Source organism: Nomascus leucogenys, chromosome 20 (genome assembly GCF_006542625.1).
Source record: "Nomascus leucogenys isolate Asia chromosome 20, Asia_NLE_v1, whole genome shotgun sequence".
In the NCBI taxonomy this organism is placed as follows: domain Eukaryota; kingdom Metazoa; phylum Chordata; class Mammalia; order Primates; family Hylobatidae; genus Nomascus; species Nomascus leucogenys.
In genome coordinates this window covers 8,041,440-8,063,704 of record NC_044400.1, presented here as the reverse complement: position 1 = coordinate 8,063,704, position 22,265 = coordinate 8,041,440, and the positions used below count along the sequence as shown (strand labels likewise).

Sequence of the window (22,265 nt, the reverse complement as noted above, 5' to 3'; positions counted from 1 at the left end):
AGCGAGACCACGAACCCACCAGAAGGAAGAAACTCCGAACACATCCGAACATCAGAAGGAACAAACTCCAGATGCACCACCTTAAGAACTGTAACACTCACCGCGAGGGTCCGCGGCTTCATTCTTGAAGTCAGTGAGAACAAGAACCCACCAATTCCGGACACACTACTACCCCAGTCAAACCACCACTATATTGTCTGGATTATAATAGCAGCTTTCTGCATCCACTAAGGTAGGTTCATATAAGAGTACTAGGCAGATGGGGATATCAGAGGGGCAGTCCTCTTCCACGTAGCTGTTTAAGGTCCCAAGCCAAGGGAGACACTGTCATCTTCAACAAGTGCATTCTATGTCTGTCCAGCGAGGAGGGAGAAAGAACATGGGAAAAAGTGGGTGAGAAATTCTTATGGACCAGGCCTGGAAGTGGCCCACATCACTTTTTTCTATTACATTTATTGGCTAAGAACCAGTCATGCAGCCACCCCAAGTAAACGGCAATACAGGCTGGAAAATGTGGTCTGTGTTCCCAAGAAAAAGAGAGAAATTTGGGGGCATAGCTAACAGTTTCTTCCATATCTCCTCATGCTAGGACTCTGGCTCTTGGGCAACGATTCTGAAACTGGGGAAACAATTTCTCCATTAAAAGTGTTCTTGTTAAAAACAAGAATTGACTGTGGTAGGTGAAGAGGGGCAGTTGCATAAGGCTCATGTCTAATTTTAGACTGGAAACAAATGCTTCTTTAAGGAAGGTGAGTGGTGCCACCTAATACAGTAATTTTCTGCCAAGTTTGAGGATAAGTGGCAATATACATGATACTAACAGAGGTTTATTAGAGTTACACTTTCTAAAGAAGTATCAGAGGGCCTGGATTCACTTATATAACAGGATAATGATTTTTGAGGGGTGAAAACATATACACCGAACCACAGAGAGCTAATCAGTGAAAGGAGAGTTGCACATTTCTTTTGGTGGGGAAAGAAATGACAAGAGTTCCATACTAAGTCTCTGGGGTCAATCGATTAATTTTACACGATTAAAAACAGTTTATATAGCATGTGGGTGGAGGGAGGAAAATTTTAATGATTTAGTTTTTCAGTTGAAGAGACATCATATTTTAGGGGGTGAAGTTGGTAAGAGCACCTTTTTGCTTTTGTTCATGTTTACAAAGTTACCACAAGTGAAAAAACTGGTAAGAAGTGGTTTCAATGGAGGCAGTACAGTAATGAAGATACAACAGGATTCTGGGCAATAAATCTTTTTCTACTCTGTAAATACCCCCCTTTCAACATAAAGGCTCTTTAAAGAAGTAAGAAAACAAAGCTTTCAGGAGGGGCTTGATACATTATTTATGAACTTATCAAGTGAAAAAAGCACCCACTCAGACATTTTAATAAAAACTTTCAACGAATGTATCTAATTTTATTGGTATTTTTAAAAGCCAATTATGAAGTGGAAAGTTATTGTTTGTTAACTGCTATACAGCTTTCTGCAAATAGAATGTTTACAAATCACTTGGAATCACTTTTCCAAAGTTTCAGTTTCTGAAGGTCAAATAACTATGTAACTGCCTAATAAAGAAGCAAAGAAGTACCTCTAAATGTCTCTCAGCTCTGATGGGCTTATATTCCGCTCCTTAGGTGAGGTATTAGCAAAGCTTATTTATTTTCATTTCCAAGGCTTTTATTTGCTCATTCCCTTGTGGTAAAGCTGATTTCCATGATGATTCCCTTCTTAATTTTAATACCCTTTTTACTCATCATATAGACATAAGAATTTTCCATAAAATAATGAAATCCTTGCAAAGGAAATGAAGACAACTCAGAGAGTAAAGTAAACTAGCTCTTTTTTCAATTAATTGATCCACTGTCATGTGCATATACGATTTTTTTAAACCTAGGAAAATAAGGTTAATTAACATAAAAAAGCCTCACTCATCTAGATGCTGAATTTTGTATTTTACCCATGCTGCCTTAAGTGCCTTGATTTCCCAGTAATGACCTAGTTCTCCTAATGAGGAACATTAACCCCTGGCTGTAGCTGTCCAGGACTTAATTGTCAACTGCAGCTGAAATAGGGGAGTTTGCCGATCAGCAGGTATGCGGTATATTAACTCATGTCATTTCAACCCCTAATAAATAAATCTGTTGCTAAGGCAACAGGAAGATCAGCTCTATCAGTATTCTTCCCTCCCTGTAACCAGCTCCCCACCGCCTCTTTTGGAGGAAACTGCCTTTCACACCAAGCTTAAGAAAAAAGAAGGAAATTAACTACATGTAACCATAATTAGAAGTAACATCAATTCTCATCTCAGAAACATATCTAAATTAATAAAAAAGGACCGCAAAGAGAGAAATGCATTTGACTAAGATCATGATAAATTATTTCCTTCAACAGGACACAGGGACTATGAGTATACATCTGAGTAAGAACAAACCTTAAACATTTTGTTTCTCTGTTTCTGAATTTTTCCTTCTTTTGTTTAACCAACAAATGATGCCAGGCCAAATAATGCTGAAATAGCTAATTAGTTGCATAGCCAATAAAGACGATAGAAGGGGGGGAAAAAGCTTACATAATTTGTAATAGTTACTGCTGTGCTACCTTAGAATTTTTTGGAATGACTGACCGAGTAAAAAATAAATAAATAAATAAATGAAAACCTTCCTGGGTAATCTAGAAAAGCTATTGGATCTCATTCACTTAGGATTTCACATAAGAGTTTAAAAAGCGATTTCAATGGATTGTTTCAAAATGACTTAACACCTGGATTATGGTGGAGGGGCAGGTTAAAAAATAATCTACAGGGATCTTACTTCTGGATTTGTTTTTCCATAATAACTTAGAAATTACTTCGGTTTTAACCAGTTTGAGCTTTTCTTCCCAACCATTACCACTCTTCTGTTAAAATGCATTATTCTATTTTAACAAAATCTTGAAGGATTTGTATTTACAATGCCTATAAAGGCGTTTCATAAAAGAAAACAAACCAAGAAACCATAGGCTTTGTAAAAGCAATGCTGATCACATGACCGTGTCTATCTGTCATTCGATAAACTGAATTCTTCCCAGGAAGAGAAACATAACCTCAACTGGACTTGCTGAGCAGGTGATGGTCAATTACCAAACAGCCACCCTATAATTCATTAACATTAAGTAACATTGACTAAGTACCCCTAATTGCCAGGCACTCTGGTTAGATGCATGGAAAAAATTCCCCCTAAACAAAAAAAAGTTTCTGTCTCTATCCTGAAAAACCTTAGAACCTAAAACAAATGCCACCACTGAAAACATGAAATGAGTAGGGCTGGGACTAGGCATGTGGAAAGTGCAAAGTTCTGATACATGTTTATGTGGTACACTGGACTGCACAGTGCCTTTGGTGCGAGGACATTTACAGTCAGGAGGATTAACACTTCACCGGAATTTAAATCAGGGAAGATGTCTGCGGAAGGCAGAGGACTACAAGGCATCACTAGAGAAATATAATGATGACTACCATCATGGAAAGGCAGGTAACACCACACATTGACAGAAACAGGAGGAATATTAGCCTTAAAAAAAAAAAAGTAGAAAAGAGTAGGCTAATTAAAGAGAAGTTAGGTCTACTAGGATGGTGTGGAAAAAGGCTTAGTGACCGGAAAGGAGAAATATATTTAAATTCACACACAATCATGTATATAACATAAAAATATATAGCAAAGAAACAGATGATCTACCAATCCACCTATGCACCTGTCCATCCATCCATTCATCCCTCCATCCATATCACCTAGCTATCTACTTCCCAACTCACCCACCCCTGACTATGATGTTAAGTGAAGTCTGGTGTAAGAATTTGATCAAAAGAATGGTGACAGAGGATGCAAAGGCAGATGTGGGTCCTGAGCAGTTGAAGATGACTGTCATAAGCATACCATAATGAAACAGCGTCTTTTGCAACAATTAGTATGTTTACAAAAAGAATCATGCTTAGTGAACTTTTTAACCATGTTGGGCAGGAAAAGGGTAACAAGAGCTTTAGTTTATGATATTCTATTATAACAATACCAAGATTGTGACTGCTATAGGTAGAAGTTTTTATGCTGACATGGTGTGTTAAAATGTTAAAAACAATCCAAGAGGCAATGAGAAACTAAATGTTGAATCTGTATTTATTTTCCATATGTTCAATGATTTGGAAAATAGCAAGGCACCAAAAATGGAATTTTGGAAATTATAAATGGGATTCTGGTGAGGCCCTTTCTTTGGCCATGGATTTCTTAGTATCTACTTTCTTACCACTAATTCAAAATCCTGAAATAGATTCCCATAGATTAATCTAATAGTGCTATGTTTGAGGATAAAATAAAACTGTAAGTCATATAGCACATGGTAATTTTAGCCGGATATTTGATTATAATTTTTCCCAAAAACTCTAGTAAAATTCTTTAGAGAGCTTTTTGTTTTTTAAATGCCGGAATTCATTTTCTTTAAAGATAAAATTCTTTAAAGACAAAAACCAACCAAATAAACTAACCAACAAATTTCCCAAGACACTCTAGGCATGAAAAATGTAACTAAAAACTTATCACCAAATTGAGAATGACTATCAATAATTAGGACCTTATTATTTTATGTGAGCTTTGACTGTCTAATTGATGGATAAACACAGAACTGGTTGGATGATCCCTTTCAAAGAGCTATTGGTCATTATTCCTAGTCAATCTGAGAACTAGCTACTTACAATAGTTATAAGGAGTATTTGTCTTATAACCTTATAAGGGTTACTTAACTGTGAAAATGAATAGTGCTAATGGAAAGCATCTATGGAATCATCTTTTTTAGAGATCGGAACACGTAAGATGGATTCTCACAGGTGTGAGGAAGTTTTGGTGGAGTATGCTGAAAAGCAGATGGCCAGAGCACGTGAACATCTTTTCCAGAACCATTATTCTGTGACGATCATTCTTCTCTTAGAAAAACAGATTTACACATAACATTGAAATAGAACAAAGAAAATTAGTGTCCAAAAATTAGCACTTTGCCCTTCTGTTCACAGCCTAGCATGGCACCTGAAGACTGATTTCCAAAAGTATTATCCACCCCACACCATCCTCTGTCCTTCCCAAAGTATTCTATTATAAGGTAATGACCAGTAAAGCCTGAAAGATTTAAGAAGGTTTACTCACCATACTTTTCCTAAGTTATTTCAGCAATGAGAAAACCAACGTAAGTTTATTCTGGCCTGAAAAGCATATCATTCAATCATCCAAAACACATCCTTTCAGAAGACTAGTCATTGATTGTGTTTTTGAAGTTATATTTTTAAACCTCAGAGAGTCAAAGGGTGAAAGAGAGTAATTTATTTTAGTATCAAGTAATAAAGCATAATTTTCCATTTTGTATCAATCATATATTTTGTTAGAAATTGCCAAAGTTTCTTAAAATATAGATGTCAAAGTTGTTCAATATTATGGTACATGTTTTACTTCAGTGACTCACCTAAGTATGTTTCAAAACTGCTTTTACTTCTCAATGATTGGACTTTTTCCTTTCTGAATTCACACTCTTTATATCAACTTTGCATAAATTGATTTATCATTATTTTATGGAAAATGCTGCAAATACCATATAGCTCATAAAAAGTCATTCTACTTTAAGTGAAGAGCTCTGATAATTTCCCTATATCCCAAGTGATGAGGTCATGGTAGAACTTGAAAACTATAGCTACTCTAACAATTTCAAACTTTTTAACAAGCCTCACGGCCCACTCTTTATTTTTCTTAACAAGAATGCATCCAATTACGGGCCAATTACAGGGGTTTTATGATCAGAGCAGAATTTCTTATATCATAGATCTGTATCCTAGGGCTTCCTAGCTACTTAGCCCACGTTGAGGCAAATTGTGTTTGGTCTGAGAGAGTTGACTTATATAAGATAAACACTTGTTCACTGTCAAGTTTTAAGCCAAAAAAAAAAAAATACGTTAATATTCAGGGAAAAAAAATTTAGTCTATGAGAACTACAAATTAGGCAATTCCAATGGCTGGTGGCAGCCATATTTACATATGTCACATCGGTTCCATTTGACAGTAGTTTTCAAAGAGTAGTCTGAATTCCTGGGTGTATTCAAGACTTTTTCAAGGAGGCTGCAAAGTAAAACTATTTTCATAATGATACTAAAGATGTAATTTGCCTTTTTCACTGTGTTGACATAGGCCCTCACAGTGCAAAAACAATAGTGAATAAAGCTGCTGTTGTCTTAACACAATTCACGGCAATGGCACAAACAAGTCTGTTTTATTTAAGCATGTCGTTGAAGAAGCAGTAAAATCTATTAATTTTATTTAAGTTCATCCCCTCGATAGGTATCTTTTAATAATCTATGTAATAAAATGAGAAACACACATGCATACCAAGATACAACAGCTGTCCTGAGAAAAAGTATTTGTATGCTTGTTTAAGTTGTCAGCTAAACTAGTTGTCTTTTCATGAAACAGTGAGTTTATTTCAAAGAACAACTGATAGATAAACCACAGTTAATCAGACTTTGCTATTTGGCAGGCATTTTCTCAAACATGAACCATGTGGACTTGTCACTCAAGGAAAAATAAGTGATAGTATTTGTTGCAATGATAAATTTAAGCTTTTAAGGGAACATTAGAATTTTGAAAAAATTGCATTTACACTCTTAGCTTGACAGCTTCCCATTACTCAAAAATGTCTCTTTATGAGATCAATGGTGATATTAACAAATACGATTTTTTGAAATTGTGTAATGAATTGTGTCAACATTTAGAAGATCTTCAGTTTAGTGAACCTGTATTTCCCAAATCACCAATGCATGATGCTACAAAATCCATTCAAACTGCATGTAACGGAGCATGAAGAAATCATTTACGTGGTTTCATACTCCACATTACAGCAAACCTTTAAGGAACTCCTACTTGTCAAGTTTTGGTATAGTATCAAAGAAGAATATCTACAATAATCTGAAGAAATCATTAAACACTCAACTTTTCCAGCTATATTTCTTTGTGAGGCAGAATTTCTTCATAAACTTCTACCAAAAGAAGATATTGCAATAAATTAAACACTTAAGCAGTTATAAGAATCCAAATATCTTCTACTTAGACATTACAGACTTTTTAAAATGTAATGTTGCTATTCTCACTGATTTTTTTGGGAAAACATAGTTAATTTTCATAAAAATACATTATGTTAACATATATTTGGTTCTTTATTGTTATTTTAAAACACTCTAATGTAATTTTAAAACTTTTCCCTCAGTTTTAATTCCTAATACAGTAAACATTGATAGCTATAATCCCAACAAACAAGAGCTCTTTGGTATCCCAATAATTTTTAAGAGTATGAAGGGGTCTTGAGACCAGAGTTTGAGAACTGTGGCCTTGAGAGAGTGATCTTTCAATATAGTCTAAACTTGTTTTTTTTTGGTCCTTCCAGCAGTGTGTCTTTTATGCCCGTTATAATAATTATTAGAGAATGCTTACATAAAGGTTGGAACCTGGATTAATATTACAACATTTGTATAACATTTGCAAAGAAAATAGTTAAAAAAAAAAAAAAAACAAGCAGTGCCAATTGCAGCCTGTTTTTTACAGGTCTTTCTCTATAAGTCATTTCTACTAACCGTGCCTTGCTATAGATGTTTATAACAAAACATTAAAGACTGGGTAGAAAGGAGAAAACAAATTACTCTGCAGAGAACCCAGCAACTCTGCTAAAATACTGTCAGTTATTTATCTACTGTCAGCAGATGTTGCACACTATAATCCTTGACAAGCTCAGTTTGAGAAAGAATGAGGAGAGGGGCAAGCATTGCATTTAAGGGCCTGTTCTCATGCACAGACATTTTAACACAGATTTAAAGCCAGAATGTGTCTTCTAGAAAATGTCACTTTTGATTTTGATACATATTCTAGCAAGTAGGCTCTACATTTGGTTGACTTAGTACGAGATATGTTAGAGGCTGACACTATATTTTAGACCATTCATGATCCCAGTGTGGAACTAACACAATGAGGTCAGCATCACTTCATTTTTAGAGTTGGCTACTGCAACTGCATGATTTCATGGGCATATTTTTTTATGATAAAGAGGAGGGTTTTATTTTTGTTTTGTTAGGCAAGGTAATGACAAGATCTAAGAATCCAATTGCCCTCTCCAGTGTTCCTTTCTCCTTCAGGTTTACATGGAAACAATCATCAATGCCTTCTCTCTGGTAAAGATACGTGGCCAAGGTGAAAATGCAACAGACTTCCTGCTTCTAAAGAGCTTCCTGCAGGCTACTGTAAAGAAAACCCCCCTTTTCAAGTAGGGGGTTAAAGCAGCTCAAAATACTGACAAGAATATGTGAAGTACAAGGATGGGGGAGGCTCAAACTAAGGGGGTTGAACAAGAAACACAACCCTGGTCATTCGTAGTAGAAACCATAGTTTCCTTCTGAATACCATTCATTTTGACTGGTCAATTATATGATTCCCACCCATATGATCAGGGGTCTAAATACATGTGTGCTTGTAGCTGGGGATGTTTGATGAATGCTGAACCAGAATCTTAATTTTCTAATTCATATTCACCAATTAAAAATAAACTGTATTTTTATGAGCAAATTTACATACATCAGATGATAAAGCATCTACCACTAAAGGGTAGGAGTTCAGCTCACAACATTTGCATAAATTCTCCTAAAGAAAATATAGGCGTTTTAGATTTTCATTGAAGAGTCTTGCTGCGATGGAACTCTAATGGGCTTAGAACAGTAAATTTTGAAGAAACTGATTGCTACCCCTGTAGCTAGTAAATGTCTGCCTAGACCCAGTGGCATTTGAAAAAAGTGTTTTATCATAAAATTATCCCAGCAGAGTCCATTCTGCAAGATAACATCATCATCATCATCATCAGTACTCCATGCAGGACCCAACAGCTCTGGCACAATATTGCCAGTCATTTATCTGTTGTCAGCACAGGTTACACACTGTAATCCTTGACTGCCTCGGAATTAGAATGTCTTTGATGTCCCCACAAGAGTTTTTTGCCCGAAGGCTTTACCAATGCTCGGCGGCTCAGTGTTTATTCCTCGTAATCTTCCTCTCATCTCCAGGCTAGCAGTGACAGATGGTTATGGGCACACAATAGTATTAAGAGTTTGATATTTTTTTTATGCTGTGCTCTCTGTACAACAAATAGCTATCAGACGCGGGCCAGAGAGCTGACATGGCTCGCTTAGGTAATGGCAAACAAACAGCTCGGGTTGATGCTTTCTGTCATTTCCCCTCCTAACCCTGCTTGTTTTCATTGTATACTCTCAAAGGTAAACTATATTAACCTTATAGACTGTTATTAAAAAGATATATCTATATGAGCATAAAGTGCTTTTCTTTTCTCTTTTTCTTACTCTTTTGATTATGAAAGTAATACTGCTGACATATTGAACAAATATCGAATGTCAACATAAATTTTTAGTGTGTGATAATATCCCCCTTCATATAGCTGTGTGTCAGGCGGGAACCTGCGGATGATGCATAGCAGTAAATAACCCAAACAAAATTAGTTCTCTTGTCAGCTTCTACCTTGTATGTCCCCAGGCATCAGTAAAATTGACTGCACGCTAGATTTTCAAAATTAGCCCTAATGTTAGCTATGTGTCTGGCAACCTCCAAGTTTCCAATGTTCTACTATATTACCCGTAAGGATGAATGTGTTACTTTTATATTTTGGCATTTACTCTTGCTGATGCGGCTTTTTTCCCTCTTCTCCAAATTAAAAATAATTTAGCTTTAACAATAAGAATGTGCACAAACATAATGCTGCATCTCTTTAAGCAACTAACTTTGGGCGATTAAATTAAATTAAAGCAAAAATATACAAAGGAAGAGAGGGAATTATTCAATTTAATATTGTTAATTTTATTAACATAGCTCTGTCTTATTTTGTGCAAAGTATTGAATAACATGGTTTTCACTCTTTCCTCCATATTGCTGTTTTGTAAAAATAGACTAGAAATTATTTAATTTAACATTTTCATGATAACCTGGAACCAACTTTTAGAACTGATTTTCTTGCAATAAATAGTACTTCAGAGACAACCAAAGGTTAATGGAATAAAAGAAAAAGCTTTTCAGTAGGGAGTAAATGATGACATCTATTTTACCTTGAAACAGGTTAATCTCATCTAGACCCAGTGCATTTTAAAATCACATCAAAGAATACTGAACTGTGTCATATTCGAAGTAAAATATGATTTAAATATACCTGTTACTACCTTTGAAAGGCTATGCTGGAAGCGTGAAGTTGCACAAACAAATTCAAAAACACATTCCACATCAACTTTCAATCCCTACATTTTACGTTCATACATTTAGAATTAAAGATGAAAATCCCTTTAGGTACCAGATGCTGCAGATCAACTGGGAGAGCTTCTAGAGTTTTAATGTGCTGGAAGGCAAATCCTCAGCAAAGGCGCTTTGCCCGGCCGGTGTGGTGTGCTTATTACTTCACCTGCAAACGGTTGCTCTCAGAAAATCGGACCTAATGATCAGCCTAGCATCTCTGCAATAAAGAGACCATAATCTGTGGGGGAAGTGAACTCTAATCAGGCCACATGCAGATTAAACTAACTGGGAGGAATAAAAACTAGATTAAAATGTTCATGCCTAATACCAGAAGATTATCAGGACATTTTACCTCTTTAAATCCTAATTTATAGGAGCCAGGGTTAAGTTTGAGTTTTTATTTGGTGAGATTACATGCTGCAGTTGATTTTCCTCTGTTTAGAAAAGACTTGGCTAGAAAGAATTTTGCTTAGCACAATACAGAGGCATCTGAGTGAAGGGAATGGTTTCAAATGTACTGATATACATCTTACGACAAGTAAAATGAAGCCACCCTGTTGAAACTGGTCAAAGTAGTAAATAATGGAAATTATTCTTGCTTTAATGGTAATATTGCTGTATCAGTGTGTATATATGAAATAGTTTTGTGATAACTGTGTGAGTGTGTGCATAAAATGGAATCTGATTCTTATATTTTGAAACTTTTTGAACGAGACTTGATATGCTAGAAGTGCCTACCCACTACTGTTAGTTGAGCAAATCACTGCAAATAATTACCTGTAATTCAAATTTAATCTAAGCACATGACCATTAATGTGAAGATATTTAGTAGTACCACCTTGGCAGATCATTAGTAATACCACCACATTAAAATAATCTTTTTCTAAAGCAATAAGAACAGCAAATTATTATGTCAATCAACAGAATATATTTGCTTTTACCAGTTCTACAACTCTTACTAAATTGGCATGCCTTGACTTACCACCTGTGAGGCCAGACAATGTGTAGCAGTCTTTGCTGATTATCAACTCCACCCAAAATGTCACAGGGGTCAACAGTCAGATTTTGTTTATTTTCACCATGATGAGGGCTTGAATTATCTGACGAGGTGGACTTTTTCAAGTCTGACTCCTGTCTTAATGAGTTACCCAAATATTCTTGTCGTGCAGTATCAAGGCCACAGTGTGTATCAGACTTTGAATTAAAATTCTTCAATAAATCCTCCGAATCTCTCTGCTCCGGCTGAAAAGGAAGGGCCATGGACAGAACCACACCGCCATTTCCTTTAAGGCCGAGCATCTTCTTTAAATGGGTTGTTTTGTGCTTGGGCATGAATCTGTTACAAAAAAAGAAGGCAATATACTTTTAGTGGAAAAAATATGTAAAATTTGTCCTTTACCTTCCTGTAAGGACATAATGATTATATATAAAACTGAGAAAAAATAAAGATGTTATACAAAAATTCCAGAAAAAGTGCAAAAAGTAGTAGCCACTAAGAGAAGTTCAAAAGTTTGAAATTGGACTGGGCTGTCTTTGAATAGTTTCCAAAGAGTTTCTATGGCTATAAAACTTGCACTGCACATACCATAAAACATAAGATTACAGAGATGGTTTATCACTCTTCCCTCACTCATCCTTCTGGATTTCCATTTTGTGTTTTCCAATCACCACATGGCCCAGTGCTTATTTTCAGGCCATACTTGTTCATTAACCTACAAAAATGTTTGAAACTTCCTTGATTAACACTGGCCATTTCTGCTCATGACTGTTTTGTATTCCTGGGCATCTGAATATACTTTGTATTAAATTGACTTGGCTAATGCTTCCTGAAATATATTTTAATATCTTTTTTATCATCATTTCTCTCCTATCTTTCCATGACACTTTATCACACAGAGTTCAATAGCCATTACTTATTGATAGAGAATCAAAATAAAATGAAACCTTAAAAAATTATAGCTTAAAACCTGTAAGCCACATAATACAAATAGAGTGGCTACCCTCAAGGAGCTCACCGTTTATTGGAAAGCAAACCATTAGTGCTTAGAGCAGAGTGGGAGACAGACACATGAACAGCCAACTAACCTACGCTGGAACATACAATACATACAATGGCCATTCCAATATTTTTTTTAATGGAGGAGAAGAAGAGATTAATGCTGACTTGGGGCCCAATAAAGGCTTAAAGGTTTTAGGTAAAGCATTTTGCAAGACAAGGTCGGGGAAGCTCTGGAGTCAGAGAACATGTGATCAAAGGAAAAAGGGGTAAAGAAATACAACTCCTCAGGAAACAACATGCAACCCAAAGAGACTGGGATGCAGGTCCGGATGTAAGGTCTAGAGGGGTAGACTGGGCCAGACTACCAAGTGCTTTCTCAGAGTTCCTGGGCCCCATCCAGAAACTTGGCCTCTTCCCTGAATTGTTGTGTAGGGGAAGAAATGGGTTTCAGAGGTAGGTGAAAAAGAAAAACCATGGAAGGAGAGCAGAAGAGAACATGTGCAAGAGTAGAAAGAGAATCCAAGAGAGTAATATCACATTATTGAAATGAATCAAGAACCCTCAAAGAATGTGTAAAATGGGGCATAAAACACTGCAGAGGTGCTACAAAGCAGAAACAAGAAGCTTTTGGCCTTGTCACATCATAGGTCACTGGCTACTCTGACAGGCCACTCTGCTCCTGCTGAAAGAGCGGTGTGGGCAGAAATCAGACTGCAGGAGGCTAGGGTTTGTGTATGAAAGAGAGAGGCAGAGAAAAGGAGTTAGAGAGAAGGGAGGGGAAGGCAAGGTTGGACTTTTAAAAATGAGGCACATGGGCACGGTGTTATTCACTTGGGAATACTTGCTAGGGAAGGAAGCAGGATCCTGAAGAAACAGAAAGATCTTGTAAGATGGAAGGAGAAAAACATCACAACATGTGTGATCACGGTGTAGGGGAAAGCAAGCAGGATCTTGTAAAGATAGTGAACCTAGCTTTCTTGCAAAGAGAAAAATGAAGCTGAAAAAACAAAACAGCTTTAGGTGGCAGGTGTAGAATCTAAAGAGTTGCCTCATTAAAGCATTAGGTCAGTTCATCTATTTCAGTGAGGTGAACAGAGGTGGAGATGGACTTTCAGAAACTCACTGAGGCCTCAGGACAGTCACCGTGGGGACAGGGAGAGGGCGTTAAAAAGGGCTGAAAGCAAGGGCTGATAGGCAACACTCAGAAACAATGGAGGAGTCACAGGAGCTAGAAACAAAGTCTTCGGCTGTAGGACCCTATGTACATTCCAGAACCAGAAAGCTTGTTTTGTGGGCTTCTATGTTTGTTTCACAAAGATCTTTAAATTTCTATTCTAATTTCAAATACCTTGAGGAAACTCAAACAAATACATAAGAATTCCCCAAGTAATAAATAGATGATTGTATACAGAAAGACAAAACACAAAGAATGGTACTAACCCCTTAAATATGCCCTAATAAAATAGTAAATTTAGTCCTTGATTTAAAATGGAAAGAAACCTGGGCATTTACAGATTATAGTTTCAAACCGCATAGGCCCCAAATTACTGTGGGAACCAATCAACTTTTTCTGGAAACAAATTCAAAATACTGACGAGATTCTAGAAACTAAAACATAACATAAAAAATTGCCATTGATCACCAGAAAAGGTAAAAAAATAGAATGACTATGACGCTATCTTCAATTCTCCTAAAGAAATGGAACAAATGGTAAGAGAAGGAACATCTGTACATATCTGGAGAACAATAAAGCAAGTGAAGTAACCTATTTGTTTATGTCAGATAAAGAGTGCCAGGCAAGCTTAATAAGGATTTTAACAGAATCACACACTTAGCTCATGAAGGATTCACAAAAAAAAAAAAAAAAGAAAAAAAAGAAAAAAAAAATCAATGGGATTCAAACAACACATCTTCATTTTAGAAAACAGTATCATGACCCATCTTACTCATAAAATTCGTTTATATTGGCCAACATGTGAGCAAAGTTGCAAATTAAAAGAGATGGGAGATTGGCTAAAGGGTTGTAAACAACAGGAACTGGTAACTGACAAGGAATCTAGCTGTGGGCAAGGTGTGAGGCCTGCTTTTATTCAACACCTTCCCTAAATGTTCTCAAGGATGAATAGAATCCCATGTTAAGACAGGTTGCAGACGACTGACTTGATAGGTGGTAGTAAATAGGGACATGGAAAGATGCAGAATATAAATAGGGGCAGTAACCAAAACAGCTTACAAATCTCACAAAATTGAAACAAATCAAAATAAACCTTGAATACAAGTAGGGCACATAGAAAACACCATTTAGACCATCCTGAATTGGACAAGATGAGCAAGAGCTGATTTGATTCAGCAAACTGATGCCATTTAGTTCTGGATCTTGTTGCACAGGGAAGGAAGACACTAAGTCTGTCAGGATAGAACCCTGTGCAAGTGCTGATGTCATCTGGGGCACCTGAGAACTGTATATGTTTGAAAATTAGAGAGTGTTTAGAAGAGCAATAATAATAATTAAGGCAATGGAAGAATTGATTTATGAGGACAGATTAAAGGAGCTAACTATGAATAGCCTGGTTAAGTGACAAACAGAAGGGTACATAATAAGAGTCTCCAAGGAAAAGGAATAATTATTTAGCTTGGTACAAGGGGGTATAACTAGGAGTAACGGGATGAAATTAAGAATGGGAAAATTTAAGCTGAATTTCAAGAAAAACTCCCTGATGGTGTAATTTATTAGCTCATGGAATCAATTCCCTATGGAAATGCTACAGCTAGGAAAACCTAATAATAGAACTGGACAAGCCACCAACAAACAATATAGATAACAATCCGGTACTTGAAAGGAGGTAGTTACAAGCTAGGGTTTCCTTGTTTATAATATCTTTTCATATTTTTCTTATAATCTATTCATTATAGTGATTGTCATCAAAAGAAGTATTTAGGCAATTAGCCAAATCTAACAGGATATTTCCTTTAGTTGGGGAAAGTTAAAAACACTTTAGTTTTCATACACTCTGTGGTAAGAATGAAGGCAGAAGCTGAAACATTTTTGTACTACTTTGTTACAATAAAGCTAGTCTTGAATTAGGCTGAACAAATGTATTAATAATTCTAAAAACAAAACAAAACCAACCACATCCACCATCCCACACAATCTATTCTGATTCTCTGTGCCATGAAACTCATATTTTCATAGACATGTTTAATATAAACAATTTATTGCCATAATAGAAATCAAGAAAACTTTATTTCAGCTTTTCTAAATGTAGCTCTATGGTCAATTACTTCACATCAATACCAAGATCAAATAGGCATAATACTAACAAGCAGTTTGCTTAATAATAGTCACCACACTAATTAACCCATCCAGAACATTCTTAATCAGACACTATTTATAATGTACAGTTAAGAGAAGCCTGGCAGTAAACTGTTCTATGCTAGTAGAAAAAAGAAAATAATACCTTACTGATGGGGTGAAACTGGCTTTTCTATAGAACTGGACAGAATGTTTGTGCTGTCCTGGCATTAATTCAATGATGTCACTATGGAAATAGGCACATGTCTGAACACTTCCTTTCTCTTTCCCAGTTCCAACTCTGGTGGAGGTGCTAATGAGAAGAGAAAAGGTCCCGAGGTAAGAAGTGAAAGAGAGAAAAGAAAGGGTCAGAAGAAAAACAGTAATCCACATATGTCAGGTTTCCCATTTAATAATTTCCCCATTTTTCTTAAATAAATTCTACTGTCCATCTTACAGAATGCTTCTTCCTGTTTCCAAATCTCTTAGAAACTCCATCAGAACCTGCTTCTATCTTTAGAAATATTCGGACTGCCGTAATTGTTTCCAATCTGTTATTAGCCATGGGATCTCCAGCCCCAACTCCTTCCCGACCAATAGCCAATATGTGAAGCAGAAACAGAGCCCCTCTCCTGCTGCCCATCCCCTCAGACTCCTTTCCTTCCCACCTCTGTCCGCCAGTATGGTTCCAGAGGCATTGCCACAAAACCCCAGTACTATGTTAGGCAATGTTTAAAGACACAGCTGGAACAAGCACTTTCTAGATCTAAATGTATACCCCTCACCACAGTCCCCATGTCCACACACAAACCTAAGATCGACCTATAGGAATAACCAAAGGCCTTTGCCTTTTTCATATCAGCCAGGAAAAGACTAGATTTGAGAGCAGTTTTAAATGCCACTAAGATTGATGGTAAGCAAAAGAAGTGCTCTGGGCAACTTAGCTTATTTCTGCTATAGTCGAGAGGCTAGAGTACTTGCAGTTGACTCACAGAGATAGTCAAAAGGCAGGCAATAAGGTTAACACAAAACAAGTCAACTTTGGACATTCATGTTGATTCATGTGCCGTCGAAGAGAATATCATGGCTGAAACGCATGCCATGGCGGAATACACTCCTCACAACTGTCTTTTTGAGAGACTTTAATAAAAAGTACTTACTATGGTAAGTTCAACCTACAGAATCTCATAAATAAATGCCCAAGGGTAAAAGTCCATATGACAGAGATTATTAGTCATCTTGTTTCTCAAAACACATTTAGAAGATAGCAGGTGAAAATTAATTAATTAGTGTATGATTAAAGGAAAGGAGAGAGCATGCATAACTGATAAAAGATTATTCCGTATTTGAGCCAGTGAAGAGATAAGAGGGTGTTAGTAACTGGAATAAGGAAACTGGCCTACATATGGGGCAGACAAGGAGAGAGGGAGTTGATGAAGCTCAGCGTGTCTCAAGTTCTAGCTCAGGTTTGGGGGAGGGAGGAGTAGTAGAGCCATAGTGTTGTATCCCTCAGGCTGGTGTTTCACAGGTGTGTTTTGTGCAACACTGATTCCATGGGACACAAGTAGATGTTGCACCTGAGATGGTTTTGTGGGAAAACAAGTTTGGAAAATGCTAAGTTAAATAAAGTTAAACATTTCTTTACTATAAACTTCCCAAAGTACATGTTACTGTATATTATAAATATGTTCATTCATTAACTCATTCATTCAGTAAGTACCTATTGACTACCTAATATGTGATGGGGATGTGATCATTGTTTCCCAAGCTTACTGGAGTAAGAAACCTGTCCGCCTCCTCCTCACCCACCCCTGCAGGACACAGCTTAAGTATTAATGGTCAACAAAGGATACTCTGGGAAATACTACTTGAGGCCCTAGGAGGCGCACAGCCAGAGTCTGAGAAGCATGGGGCAGCCAGATGGGCGGTGGCATATTTTATATAATAGAGATTGCAAAAGGAATGAGAAATACATTTATGTGGGAAAATGATGAAACCCAAACTTGAAGCCATACACCAATGTGACATATCAGTAGACAAAAGGATGTCTAAAAGAAAGCAGGAGAACCAGTGAAAAAGTGACAGAAGATACGGTTCAAGGCTAATATGGATGACAGCAGAAAAAATATCAACAGTTTTTATCAAAATGATTTCTATAGATTCCTGGATAGAAACCAAATTGAGGAGAAGGAAAATAGAAATTAAAATAAATAACTTTTCCAAAACTAACTGGGAAGGCACATTGAGGCAGTTCAGTGATCTAAGGCCTCGGGTGATTTACAACAAAAACTATTCCTTGTTGCCAAACAATGTGTTGGAAATTAATTATAAAATTAACATTTTTAGAATCTAGCCACATAAGCAAATATCAAAGATAATTAAAAAATCATGCTAGCCCACATGTGTCCAATATATCACTTATATCATGAGCAGATTTATATAACCTATAAAGTATAAAAGTAAAAATTTTGATATGGCATTCTCATGCGTACACAGACACCCCCATTCCTCCATCACACTATCTTCACTAAACAATGGAATCAAAAGCAAGGAAACCCATCCCAATTTAAAATGAGATGTCTGGAGACCACAACATTAAACAGAAAGACACACTTATCCTTGGCTGGTCGGCTGCAGTATGGCTGCATGCTCTTCTTTACTGGTAATGGCTAACAGCTAATATTCATAAAATAGGTGGCACATGTCTATGAAGGATGTTTCAGTAAGGAACTCTGGCAGAACATTATTTAAATAAACTTGAATCACAGATGAGCCAATCATGATGCACGCTGCACAAATGCTCTGAGGGAATACCCACTAGCCCCACCGTGGCTGTGAGGCTATGTTGTTAAGTATTCAATGCTTGGTGCCTGAAATTTTGCTTCTCATGGTACAAACTTTTAAAGCCAACATGAAATATTGACAGCATTCTGTGAGAGGATACTGAGCAAGACTATCTTGCTTGAACTATGAAGAATCTGTGATAAGATAGGAAAAACAGGATCCACAGAGACTAACTCTAAGTCAAAATTAACAAGCAAACCCTACTTATTGGCCTGAGTAATACATGCTGAAATGGAAAGAAAATTTGTAGTTATCAGACTGACCTCATTAGCCATGTCTGGTCCCAGGGATACGACACTCAGCGAAGACAGCATCTTCCATTGAAAAGAGAATCTTCCATTCTTAAAAAGAGAAGCTTTAGCTTTCTCTTCTCTGCTTTAAAAGGTGCATCATTTCCTGATGTCTGTCCTTTCAATAGCTGGGATATATATGGGCTGTTATAAGGAAAAGATGGTTCTATTTCCAGCAGCCTATTCTTTTATATTTTTATTTCCCACTACCATTTCTAAGAGTCATTTTTGAAGATCTAAGACTTTCCAGATAACCTTATTTATACCATTTGCTTATATGGCCTCTTCTGGCAACACAGTTTACGTGATTAGCATTATTTAACTTAAATAATGATGCCTAAATTCCCCATTCTCTCTTAATTTCAAAGTGTTTAGATTGTATACATTGCTAATTTAACTGCCTACTAGTATGAGCAGTTTGTCTTATTCAATTTTATAAAATCCTTTTAGGATATATTCCTCCCACACAGAAAATTTAAGGTCCTTATGAATGTATGAGAATAAGAAAAGCTACCTTACATGTTGCCAGAACAAATGTTTATCAAACCCAGAGCCATCCTTGCTAACATATGTACACTCACTTCTCACGATCCCCACTCCCCCCTAAAAAGAGCTCTCTAAGAACAACAACAAAACTCTCTCGTTTACACAAGGTTTACTCTAGTAATTCAACACAGTTTGGCAGAGCCCTAGGCTAAACTGAAAACAGGAAATCTTTATTTTCCTACCTCCACTTTAAAGCATTCTCCGCCCACTGGTGGTCAATTTCCTAAGGTCTTTATACTACTTTCTCAGTGCCCAGGTAACTCCCCATACCCACCCTCCCCTCACCCACCACTGCCACTATGGGTCTCCTTGCAGCCTGTTTTGAAACTATGTCCCATTTTGGATCCAGCTCTGAATCATGCTGGGCTCTCTGTTAGTGGTCTTGTTGGAAACTAATCTTGAATTGTTACAATGCACTCATCATATTTTGTGCTCAATGCATTACACCTTTCAACAGAGGCAACACCTTAATTCAACGGAAGTAATCACAAATGGGATATGTTCAGGTACCACAGTAAGCCTGTGAGGAAGATTATTTTGGGGGACAGGTAAAGAAATCTCTGTGAAGCACCTCAAGTTACTCCACTCAAGTAACAGGTTATGTTGAAGTGGTGAGAATCCAGGCTGTGTTGGTATAGAGGATTGCACTGGCACTTCCTCAGTTTTGGAGTTTATTCAAATCAGTTAATTTCTCTGAACCTCAGTTTTTTAACCTGTAAAATAGGATAGTAATATCTGTGCTTGTAAATTTCTTGAGAGCATTAAAAAGGAGAACATGTGTCGGGCGTGACGTGTAGTAGGAGCTGACTAAATCTAAGTTAACTTGCCATTCCTTGCTCCCCTACATGATGTCCATATTTAAGCCACGCTGGGTAACACTACATTCCCTAGTCAGTCAGTGACCGACTCACTGCATTGACTCAGTAAGCAAATATTCATTCAAAAAATATTTAAGATCCTTCTACGTGCAAGAGGTTGTGTCTGCACAATGAAGCTTTTAGTACGTATAGTGACATTTCATACGTACTGATTTTGGTCTGTTAACCCCCCAAATTGTAAATTACCCATATAATCTTTAAGCTAAACTGTGTTTACTAAACTATGTTATCTTTATCACTCAAATGACCTAACTTTTTTCAAACTTCATAATTTGTTCATCATTTTTTCTATTTGAAACTCAGAAGCCAAGTTTCAAAAGCTTCTATTTATTCACCTCACTTAATATGATGATAGTATAGAACAATAAAATATTTTCCCAATATGGATCTGAAGTTATCTCTTCCAAGCAAGAGGAAGTAGCTGTTTCCCACGTACATTTGCTCTTTCTGTGTAAGAATTTACCCTGTTCACAAGTATTCTCATTACCTTTGGAATCAAATGTCTCCTATAACATCAATAAAGCATTGATGGAAACCCAATCACGTGTTCTATTCCATGATATTTTAGGGGAAGCCATCATTTGGAGGTTGAAAATAGGATGGGAAAATGTACTGCTGTTGAAGAAAGGATTGCTTTCTTCTTTTCAAACAAATAGAAGAATTCCCCTAGGACAGTGTTTCCAATTACAGAGTCTCCTTTGGAATATGACATGATTTTACTGAATACTATGGCAGAAAAAGGGCAATGGGACAACACTATGATGGGTCAAATTTCCTGAACAGAGTATCAGAAAAGTAACAGAGAGGAGACACTATATTTATGTTGATAGTGACAAAAATATACTATTTTGAGAGATGAACAAGCTATCAAAACTGATGAGAAAATTTAGGGAATAAAAAGGAGAAAACGTATGTGAACTGTATTCTAAAGCCAAATGTTACTTTTTTTTTTTTTTTTTTTGAGACAGAGTCTCGCTCTGTCGCCAGGCTGGATGGAGCACAGTGGCACAATCCCGGCTCGCTGCAACTTCTGCCTCCTGGGTTCAAGCAATTCTCCTGCCTCAGCCTCCCGAGTAGCTGGGATTGCAGGCATGCATCACCACGTCCAGCTAATTTTTCTATTTTTAGTAGAGATGGGGTTTCACCATGTTGGCCAGGATGGTCTCGATCTCTTAACCTTATGATCCACCCGCCTCGGCCTCCCAAAGTGCTGGGATTACAGGTGTGAACCACTGTGCCTGGCCCAAATGTTACTTTTTTAAAAATTAAAATGAATAAAAAAATTTAAAGATTTGTGTTTCAGAAAAGGAGTTTCTCTTTAAAATTTGGTTGTGAATAAAGTCATTTAATTTTTCTAAACCTGAGTTTTCTCATCTGTACAGTAAGAATGAGGCTAGTCCTGGACTTCTCACAGAGGTAAGGATTAAGCATCTAATCAAGTCTAGTAATTATCTTATTGTTATGAGGCAAAATGGCATAAAGGGGTCTAGGCATATTGACTGGTTGTAAATTAAGGGCTCTGTCACTTTTTAGCTGACCTGAGAAAAGTCTTTTCCATAAGAATCAGTTATGTCATCTGTAAAATGGGGATAATAGTAACACTGCCTTGCCGAATTATGTTTCCATGTTGCTTGGCACATATTTAGAACTCAGTTATTACTGACCATTATTTTTTATTATTGATAATAGTGGTGAAGGTCATCATTGCATTTAATCGTTACTAGAGAAACATTCAACATTCTAAAAACTCTAGTCCAAGACTCCATTGGCCCTTTCATAATTGAGCCTATTTGATAAACTAGAGACCCATGCTTTCTTCAAGACATATTTTTCTTATTAGTTCTTATACTTTAGCCATCCACTTAAGGCAGGTACTTTTAATGTTATCTTCTTTTCTTTTGTATACTAATCAAAGAATTGTACTCATGCCTAGAGATACATTAATTGTAAAAATGTCCAATGTTATTAATTAAACTAATATATTCCTCCATTTCTATTATGTCTTTCCTATGATACTGTTTTCCACCTTTTACTTTTCCTTGTCTTTACTTACATTCCTTCATTTTTCTGAGAGATTC

At 36.6% G+C, this 22,265-nt stretch overlaps 1 protein-coding gene across 11 annotated transcripts in view; it reads right to left on the bottom strand.

Moving 5' to 3' along the window:
• Positions 1-22,265, bottom strand: part of GTDC1 (glycosyltransferase like domain containing 1) — a 453,744-nt gene that overhangs the window by 115,446 nt on the left and 316,033 nt on the right. For 8 of the 11 annotated variants that reach the window (XM_030801481.1, XM_030801480.1, XM_030801483.1 and 5 more), the window contains one exon: positions 11,321-11,674. The exons of 1 other annotated variant lie outside the window; for it this stretch is intronic. In XM_030801481.1, coding sequence (XP_030657341.1) covers positions 11,321-11,674 — 354 coding nt within the window. Of the gene's footprint in view, positions 1-9,889; positions 11,675-15,795; positions 16,016-22,265 lie in introns of those variants that run through there. 2 more of the 11 variants (XM_030801484.1, XM_030801486.1) reach the window with 2 other exon arrangements.